This window comes from Hakea prostrata, chromosome 8 (assembly GCF_041222555.1).
Source record: "Hakea prostrata isolate BN-2017 chromosome 8, UWA_Hpros_2, whole genome shotgun sequence".
Classification (NCBI taxonomy): Eukaryota; Viridiplantae; Streptophyta; class Magnoliopsida; order Proteales; family Proteaceae; genus Hakea; species Hakea prostrata.
Window position 1 is genome coordinate 39708360 of NC_142607.1, and position 10718 is coordinate 39719077.

The 10718-nt window shown below is 35.7% G+C and overlaps 1 protein-coding gene across 1 annotated transcript; it reads right to left on the bottom strand.

The window, feature by feature from the left end:
• Positions 1–340: 340 nt before the first annotated feature.
• Positions 341–3250, bottom strand: LOC149007833 (small ribosomal subunit protein eS4-like). The gene is made up of 5 exons (XM_089166566.1): positions 3144–3250; positions 2423–2500; positions 2124–2304; positions 1689–1786; positions 341–1261 (listed from the first exon to the last, which is right to left on the bottom strand). Exons 1-5 carry the CDS (start codon positions 3144–3146, stop codon positions 827–829), a joined length of 795 nt encoding a protein of 264 aa, XP_089022692.1. The 5' UTR covers positions 3147–3250; the 3' UTR covers positions 341–826.
• Positions 3251–10718: the final 7468 nt, after the last annotated feature.

The window sequence follows — 10718 nt, forward strand, 5'->3', positions numbered from 1 at the left end:
AATAGAAGGTCAAATCAGCACACAATACTTCTTAATTTAAAAATGCTTGTCAATTCATTTTCTCTTCTCCTTGATCCAAACACACCATATATTGTGATTTCACAACTTTATTCTATCAAACGAACACAAACTCAAAAGCCAAATTGAAGCCAAAACCTAACCACATACAACCTGAAATCCATAAAAAAAAAATTCGTAGTTTTATTACAAACGGCATTCAAAATCCCCATGTTTCTGGTGGTTGTAACTCGTAATTGGATCCTAGATTCCTAGGTGATGATCTAGGAAGCATTAGTTTAGTGATACCTTTTTCCTGGGCAGAAATTTTAATGATGCTTTGAAATGCAACATCTCGAAATACACAATATATTCAAACCCATTGGTACAATGAACCTAATACAAACTCATTCACTGCAATTATCAACCTCAATGCTAACAATAATCCAAGCACTAATTCAACAACATTCTGAAGACCCAAGAAGACGACTGTTAAGCCTATCTAAATGAAAACCAACATGTAATTTAAAGACCCAAGGAGGCCACTGTTGCATCATAAAGGCTAGTAATCTTTCATCAGGCTACTTGTCACAGACTGTACAGCGAACCAAATGAACAAATCTGATTAAGTAAAGATCAAGATTTTTCGTCATCTCCAATCAATCCATCAGCATAGACTTTAAAACTGAACTACATCTACAAAAATTTGTCCAAAATATTGAAGGCAGTAAACAAAAATTAGACATAAATATGACACTCAAAGCTGAATGGCAAATTTAAAAACTACTGACTCCATCCAAAATTAAACACACTGCATCTACCCAAAAGGTCAAGCAGTTGAAGCTGCTTGGGCTGCAAGCCTCTTCCTGGCCTCTTCAATGATAGACAACTTGATACCCTTGCCCTTTGGTAGAGCTATCCAAGGTTTGGTACCCTTTCCAACGGTGAAGACATTGCCCAGACGGGTTGCAAACTCATGGCCGGTGGAGTCCTGAACGTGGATTGTTTCAAAGCTACCCTTATGCTTCTCCCTGTTCTTGATAACTCCTACCCTGCCCCTGTTTCTACCACCAGTAACCATGACCACATTCCCAACATCAAACTTGATGAAGTCAACAATCTTGTTGCTCTCAAGGTCAAGCTTGATGGTGTCATTGGCCTTAATAAGGGGATCAGGGTAACGGATTGTGCGTCCGTCGAAGGTGTTGATGAATGGAATACCCTTCTGCCCAAATTGCACAGATCGCACCTTGCAAAGCTTGAACTGCCAGAAACAAGAAGTTCATCAAGATTAAACGAGCCAAGATTTTCAGACTATAGAATAAGACCCAGAGCGTAAAAAACTGTAGCATCAGTGAAAAAGAATATGGTTTGACAACCAATATTAAAGCACTACCAAAGGCCAACAACAACAGACAAAACCAACAAACTCTGCCCAACTCCCAAATATTTTTTATACATAAAGTTTGTAACTGAAAAAAAAAACAAAGCAAGTACATGGTCATGCATATCGCACAATTATGTTTGCAACCATTACATAAGAATATACTGCACAATTTCATGTCCAAACAATGGTTGAAAGCACAAACTTGCGCATACAGGGGTCATGTACAACAACCTTTCCCAAACAATACAAATTTTGCAGTTTTAAAAATATATCTGAAAGATGATTAATCTCAAAAGATTATCACCTTTGCTTCTTCATCTTTGATTGAGTGCAGACGGAAACGACCCTTGGTATCATAGAGGAGACGGAAGTTCTCATTTGTCTTGGGAATTGATACGACATCTAGCAATAGCGGATTATGATAAAAGCAACATCAGTTATCCGTTTAACAAGCTAGTTCAATACTGAAAGAGGAAAAAAAAGGTTTCCCAATCAACAAAAAGGAGAACGAAAGTATTACTGTACAGTAATAACATCACAAGAGGATTAGAAGAAGTTATTCCTACGTCTAATACACAAATAGAACCTAAAGACAATGGGCAGAAAATAGTGTGTTCCACCAAGGATATTTTATCATTCAATGGAGCATAATTCCTTCAGAGAGCTCATCTGATCTGTGAACTTGGACAAGCAAAAAAGTGCAAGTCATGCAAAACAAGGAGTGGCTAAGAATGCATACCCATAAATCCAGCTGGGTAGGTCTTATCTGTCCTAACCTTCGCATCAACAAGAATCTGGCGTTGCATCAGTATAGCAATGACCTCGCGGTATGTGAGGGCATATTTTAGTCTGTTCCTTAAGATAAGAATCAGGGGTAAGCATTCCCTGGACTTGTGGGGTCCAGATGAGGGCTTTGGAGCCTGCAACAGAAGAAGAAAAAAATGAATCAGACAATCGATAAGTAATCATGGATGGTATAATTAATATCCAACACAGGAAGGAGACGAGGCAGAGACCGAATGAACTATCAATACTTACAAATGCACCACCAAGTTTATCCAACATCCAATGCTTGGGGGCATTGAGCCTCTTCAGATGTTTCTTCAAACCTCGAGCCTGAAATTAACAATAATGGCCAAGATTCAGATCTCAAATAAACACAACAAGAGGTTATGGCCAGGTGAGCTAAAAATTCCAAATTTCCTCGAAACAAAAACAAGTATAAATAAGCTGAAATCGTAAAAATGTATCAAATAAACATAGAATTCCGTTACTGCAATACCACAGTCGTAGAGGGAACCACGCTTAGAGAAACTCTTATAAATATTTTGTAATTGAAAAGGTCATCTCCTGAACCCTTGAAATAAAAATCCAAACAAGACCACAGAGAACACAGAAATACTAAATGCAGACGCAGGAAGGGGAGAAGAAAATACTCGGAAATACAGCAATAAGAAATCAGATCTGCAACATTGTACAAATGGCAAGGAAACCAAATATCAATGTAGTTCTATGAAATCACCATAAATTCGACTAAGAACTTGCGAAGTAAGATCTAAGTGAAAAAAGAGAAGGGAAAAAAAACTAAAGTGATATTAACATCTCTTTTGGTGAAATCATCTCTGAACTCAAGACTAAATTTACAAATAGTGATGAATGATGACAACAAAAGGAGAATTGAAACAAGAACAATAGAAAGAAATAATGGAAACCAAGATGAAAACAATAATAATAACAATGGGAAGGAAACAATACTAACCATGATTTCTCCTCCTTCTCCTCCTCCCTTCTCTGTCTACCTTGAACGTACCGCGGCGTCCTCGTTGGTGCTTCAGTCAGAAACCCTAATAAACCAAGAGAACAACATACTGGCCTGTTTAGGGTATAAGAGCTGAGGCACGAAACCATGACGGTTCAGGGAAAGGATAATTGAACCGGTTGGACTGGGCCTACCCTAAAACCTTGAACCGATTTATGCGAGAAAATTTCGGGTTTGGGTACAATCTCTAAACCGGTCAGGTTGGGCTGGCCTACCCTCAAACAAAGTCCAACCGGACCAACCCTAGTGCCCTAAATCAAACCCAAAAGAACTCGTCCCAACCTTGTCATGGTCAAGATACGCGATACCCAAATACCCAACCCATGTTTTAATACATGTTTTAAGGGCCTGTTTGGTTAAGGGCCTGTTTGGTTACATGAATCCAGAGATTTCAAATCTCTGGACTGAAATCTCTGGACTCATGAATCTGAGAATTAAACCCGTTTGGTTGTAAAAATCTCTAGATTCATGAAATCTAGAGATTCACCTTTTTACACTAAAAACGTGAATCTGCAGATTTATGGGTAAGGGGTGAAATCCAAAGATTTCAAAAAAGCTATACATTTGCACATTCACAAAAATCAGGTCGATCAAATAGTTTTTTAGGATGAATCCACATATTTCATTCCACAACCAAACATCTAATTTTATAAATTATAACTCCATAAATTTGAAATCTATAGATTTGAAAATTCTAGATATTTGAAATCTCCAGACTCATGTAACCAAACAGGCCCTTGATACAACTGACTGATTTGAATAAGGCTCTTTTTTGTATCAATTCTCTTTCTCTCTTTTTTTTTTTTTTTTTTTTTTTTTTTTTGTTACAAAACGGGGTCAAAAGACCAAAAAAAAAAAAACAAAACCAAATCAAACTAAAGCACAACTCTTGAGAAAATCCTCTCTAAGGATGTCTGTCATTTCCTGCGGGGGATCATTGAAAAAGACCAAATCATCTCTTCCAATTAACCGCCTCTTAGACAACCAATCAGCAGTCTTGTTATTTTGACGCCTCACATGACCAAATCTAACATGGCCTCGAGAAGCATATAGGCTTTGAATTTCAGCAACTAATCTTCCCATCGATCCTTGCTCGTTAACTTATGGGTCCAATAACCTTATGGCCTTCAGCGAGTCTGATTCTATTTGGAGTGGCCATGCTCCCATATCCAACGCTACCTTTACCCCTTCTTTGATTGCGCGCATTTCCGCCTCTACTACATGGCATAGAGGAATCTTGATAGAAAATCTTCCTCTGAACAGGCCTTCTTGATCCCGGATCACCCAGCTAATTGAGTGTAGCATTCCTTCACTTTCACAACAGCATCCGTGTTGCACTTAAACCATCCTCTTCTAGGGCATGTCCACCCTAAAACTTCCAACTCTTTAATTGGATCAAGAACAGGGCTTCGGCATGTTGTCCAAGCTTCCCTTATTGGCTCGATAAAATTTCTCGATAATGAGCACACCATTTCCTGGTCTGGAAAAATCTACCTCATGGATATCTCGATTTCGCCATCCCCAAAGAAATTGTAGGGTATACACAAATTGCTCAGGCCAATCGTTGCTCCATTTGGCAGCAAACCCACAGATATTGGCATAGATCCATTCCTCCTTTTCGCACCTAAAAAACCATATTTGATATCGTGGTTTAACCATACGTTTCCAAATGCTTCTTGCAAAACAACAATCCCTAAATGCATGTAATACATCTTCCACCTCTGTCATGCAAAGATTGCATTTATCATTATCTTGAAGATGTAAGTGGCGCTTTCTAGCATTAGTCATCAACCTATTCTTTACAACTAGCCAAAAGAAACTGCAAAATCAGTTTGGGAGATGAAGTTTCCAAGAAGTATTCCAAAATTTTTCATCAAATATTCTCATATATACAGCAGGTTCGCTCTTTATCAATGTCTCATATGCAGAGCGTATCGAAAAAATACCTTCAGTGGATGGGATCCAAGACATGACATCAGATCCATTGTTACTAGAGGGTAGTGGGAAATCCTTCAGTTTGGTGTAGATTTTTGTAGGGAGGTATCACTCAATTTTTGTTGTCCATTCCATGCCATTACTTTCCAAGTATTGGTTAACGAATTCCCACTGCCACTGACTGGGAACTGGAGAAATCACATGGTCTTCCAAATTACCTTCTATGTCTAACCAGTTGTCCCTCCAGAAATAAGTGTTCTTTCCATCTCCAATTTTTATTTTGCAATGCTCTTTCATTCTATTTTCAACTCTGCAGATAGCTCGCCACAATAGAGAATCAGGAGAGGTTGCTTTAAAGGAATGTTTACGCCTTTTTTATCAATATTTATCTTGAATAAATGCTTACCACAGTGAGTTTTGCTTTTTAACCCCCCATGTGAGTTTCATGATAAAGGCTTCATTCATCATCCGAAACTTCCTAAAGCCTAAACCGTCTTCCATCTTCGGTCTACAAATCTCATTCCAGCTCACAAGATGTGCCTTTTTTTTTCTGATTGGACTCGCCCCATATAAAGGCTTGAGTTAGTTTTTCAACTTCACCTAGGACCCCTTTTGGAATCAAAGATGTTTGCATCAAGTAGTAAGGTATAGTCATTACAACTGATTTTGTCAGGACAATTCGTCCCGCAAGGGAAAGCGAAGAAGCTTTCCAACTGGAGAATCGATCTGATACCTTGTTAATAATGTATTGATAACTACTTTTCTTGTCTCTTTTATAGTGAATAGGTACCCCTAGATATCTGCCCAAATCATCTGTCATGGTAAAGCCACTTCTTTGTGCAATCTCCTTTGCTCTCTGGCTCTCTACATTTTTTGAGAAGAAAATACGAGTTTTCTTTGTGCTCTTGCTTCCTAATGCATTGCAAAATTTATCCAAGCATTCCTTCACAATGGTAATTTGCTCTATGGAAGCTTTTACAAAAAGAACTACATCATCAGTAAACATAAGATGGGAGATTCTCATACCCCCTTTACGAATACGACCAGGGATCCACTTCCCTGCAACCAATGCATCTTGGATACAGTGGGTCAATCTCTCTATGCAAATGACAAATAAATAGGGCGACAAAGGGTCCCCCTGGCGAATTCCTCTGGAAGGTTTAAATTCTTTTGTACCTTTCCCATTCCAGAGATCAATTCTCATTCTCTTTTTCTTTTTTTGGTTGCCAACCCCAGTTTCCAAGGCTTTGCCCTGACTAATTCGGTGTTCGACCCGGGTTGCACACCTGGGCTGTGGTGAGTGAGTCTCTCAGCGAGGATTTTTTGCATCCACAAGGTTTTGGTATCGAAACCTTGCTTAAGCGGACCAAGCTACTTACCACTTGGACCAAACCCTGTTGGTCATTCTCTATTATGTCTATTTAAAGAACTAAGTACAATAATTCTTTATAAGTCAATATTGAAAAATAGTTTGGTAAATTTTGTCAAAGATAGATTATGGAATGAAAAGTAAGTTTAGTATCAACATAAAAAATTGTTAAAAAATTAGAGAGAGCAAGTGATAAAAGAAACAAAGAAAAAAGCATGGTTTTTTAAAAAAGAATGTATATTGACTTTTTTATCTTCATCTTAACTATAATATTTTAAGTAAACCTTTGCATAATTGAAGAGAATGAAATTCTCACCATAATCTATAATAGACAAAAAGTATATTTTGGATTTTGGAGGTTTTTCTATTATTTTAAATAAAAATAAAACTGATAATAGATGCCAAACAATTTAAAATAATGAAAAAAACCTCATAATTGAAAATGATAATTGATACCAAAAGAGCCTAAGTATGGAGCAAAAATACAGAGAAGGGTGTTTGCAAAAATCAATAGCAAATTGATTTTTAGCAATTAATTCAATATTTTATGCTTCCATACAAAAAACAATAGATAAAAACCTAATTTGAGACCAGTTTTTTATTATTATTCTAGATCTCTACATCTAAGATAAATAAGGTAAATAAGTTTTATATATATATATATATATATATATATTTGTTACATAACTCGTTAAAAAAAAATTTGTTTAAAAATAAACACATAAGAATCATTTGTCACATATGGCATAACTCTTTTTATCTACAAAATATTGTCTTTACCAATAAAAAATAAATAAAATCTAACTATCTATGTCAGATGGTGCTTGTGTCTTAAAGTCATACACAAAAAGAGCACTAGAGATGGGTTAGTAAAGTGGTTAAAGGCCCAACTTCCTTAGGGGAGGTCTTGGTCTTGCACCCATTCAACGGCATTAATTATATATATATATAAAATCACCCTGTAATCATGGTGCGCGTTTTTTTTTACTCCATTATAAATTGGAGTATCAATATTTATGTTTTAACTACTTTTCTTAAAAAGACACCTAAATATTTATCAAGATGCATGTTCTTAATAAATAAATAAAATAAAAGAAGAAGAGGAGGAGAGTCATCTCTTCATTGAGTTTTACTTTTCTAATAGAATAGGAATTACTGCTTTCATTAATAACATTAGCAAATCAAAACTTTTTTTTTTTTTTTTTCCCCGACAACCAAAATGTATTTAAAAAACATATTATGTGTGGTTGTGCTATGCTATTATCAACCACACAATTCAAGTGATGGACAATGTTATTGTCAAAGACACAACAATGATTGACAAGATTTCTATATAAATTTGATATTCTAAAATTTGAAAGAAAGATGCAACTTGAAGATTTCCTGGATTGGTTATACACAATGAAAGAATCTTTGATTACATAGACATACATACTCAATGATCAAAAAGTGAAACTTATTGCTGTCAAACTTAAAAAGCATGATTCTATCTGGTGGGAGCACTTATAGAAGTAAAGAGTCGGTGAAGGAGCAAGTTGAATCAAAGCATGGTAGAAAATGAAGAAGTCAAATCACAAATTAAAGAGAGCTCTTGTTAGAGAACTATTGTCAATATGCCTTCCTACGGTTTCATAATCTCAAACAAAATGAGCTTTTGGTGGAAGAATATTCAACACAATTTGATCATCTCATGATAAAGTGTGATATTGTTGGCCCGAATGAGCAAATTGTTGCTCACTTTCCTGGTGGACTTTGGCTTGAAAATAGTAATATTATTCAATTTCAACCTAATTAAAATTATAATGATGTTTCTCAACTTATCGTTAAGGTGGAAAGATAAGTTAAAGAAGCATGTAGTAGTAGCTCTTGACCTTGGAACATAAAGAGTTATGCCAAGGGAGAGAGTACTTCCTCTTCTTCTAAGAGTAAGAGCCCCTTCAATATCACTTCCTAAGAGTGACAAAGCTTTAAATTCTAACTATCATATTTCTTCAAAATCAATCAAATGTTTCAAATGCCATGGGTTTGAGCATATTGCTTTCAAATGTCCAAATTGTAAGATTGTCTCTATAGTAGAAGAAGAACTTGAAGAAGAGGAGAGTGAAGACAAAGTGATGAAGCTTTCTATGGAGATCAAGGGGAGTCTCTTATCCTCTGCCAAATTTTGAATACCACTTCTATTAAAGAAGATACAAGGCTCTGCAATAACATTTTTCACACTAGGTGCATATCTCATGGCAAAGTGTGTGATGTAATCATAACAATGATGGACAAATTGCAACTCAATATGGATAAACACCCTCAACCTTACAAGCTCTCTTGGCTTTGCAAGGTAAAGACGTGAGGATAGATAAAGATGTCTTGTTCAATTTTCAATTAGGAAAAAATATAAGGATGAAGTGTTATGTGAAGTTATGCCCAGAGATGTTTGTCATTTGCTTCCTTGACAATATGGTAGAAGGATTAACCATAATGGGTTCAATAATACATTTACTTCAGTAAAAAATGGAATCAAGGTCACCTTAAGTCCTTCCAAAATGGAGAGAATTCATAAACCATCAAATGGGGAGGGAAATAATTTACTCATGAAATCTAAAGTTGGTAAAATCTTGGAAGAATCCATTGAGGCTTATGCTCTTGTGGTGCTAGAATAAATTGGAGAGAGCTTTAGCATCCTAACTCAAGTTGAACCTCCTCTCAAAGAGTTCAAAGATATAGTCTCAGAAGATATTCCTCCCAAACTTCCACCAATAAGAGACATTCAACATTGCATTAAGTTTGTCTTGGGAGCTATTATTCTTGACAAATAAGTCTATAGAATGAGTCCTAAGGAGCTTTAAAGACAAGTAGGTGAACTTATGGCCAAAGAAATGGTGAGGGGAAGTATGAATTCATGTGTTGTCCTAGCTTTTCTTCTGCCAAAGAAGGATGGATCATGGGGGATGTGCATTGACGATAAAGCGGTAAACAAAATCACCATCAAATACCGCTTTCATATTCCTCAACTTGATGATCTTCTTGATCAACTTCATAGTGTTATAATCTTTTATAAGATTGATCTTCAAAGTGGATATCATCAAATTCGGATAAGGGCTGGAGATGAATCGAAAATTGCTTTTGAAACAAGGGATGGCCTTTATGAATGGATGGTGATGTCATTCTCCAATGCTCCAAAGTATCTTTATGCACCTTATGAATAATATCTATAGATTTGATGTTTTATTTTGATGACATTCTTGTCTATAGCTTTACTTAAAAGTAACATGTAGAGCATCTTCATCAAGTTTTTCAGTTTTTTTTTAATTCTTTTTTTTAATGAGAAAAGATAAGTGTTATAAAACTTTAGAGAAGACAGTTATATGTGAAAGCAAAGTTGATCATATTCTAATAGAGCCAAAGTTATATGCCAACTCAAAGAAGTGTCATCTCTTCACCAATAGTGTTATCTTCTTAGGTTATGTTGTTTCGAAAGAAGGCATTGAGATAGATCCTAACAAGGTGAAGACAATCATAGCAGGCTTATTCTTACACCTCATGATATATGAAGTTTCCATAGTTTGGCTTCATTTTATTGATGATTTATCAACAACTTTAATGCCATTATTTCTCCTATCACCAAATGCTTGCAAGGGGTGATTTTCAAGTGGATCAAAGAGGCATAACAAAGCTTCAAACTCCTTAAAAAGAAGGTAATAGAAGCTCTTATTCATGGACGTACTACTTGATTTTAATAAAAAAAAATTGAATTGAACATGATGCTTCTAATGTGGGAATTGATGTGGTTCTTAGCCAAGAAAGAAGGCCTAACGCATTTTTTAGTGAGAAATTAAAATAAGTCTCAAATAACTATTCTATTTCTGACAAGGAGTTCTATGCTATTATGAGAGCATTAGATCATTGATAGCATTATTTTTTATTTAAGGAATTGATTATCTTTTTATATCATAAAGTACTAAAGTAGATAAATACACAACATTAGCTCAACAATAGACATGACGAGTCTATAGAATTTCTTTAAGCTTTTACTCTCTTTTTTTATCAAGCATAAAACTTGAACTCTTAATCGAGTGGCGAATGCATTAAGCTGTTGACATTCTATAATATCTACAATGCAAGTGAAGGTTTTAGACTTTGACATGATCAAGGAACTTTATAAAGATGATTCAAATTTTGGGACAATTTTGAAGGAGTGTTCTCAATGACCATTTCAA

Bases quoted from the DNA above. Each gene is read 5' to 3' on its own strand.
- LOC149007833 (XM_089166566.1), bottom strand. The intron at 1,787-2,123 runs GTATGCATTCTT...CGCTATTGCTAG, and splicing joins CTACCCAGCTGGATTTATGG to ATGTCGTATCAATTCCCAAG. The intron at 1,262-1,688 runs GTGATAATCTTT...TGTTTCTGGCAG, and splicing joins TCAAAGATGAAGAAGCAAAG to TTCAAGCTTTGCAAGGTGCG.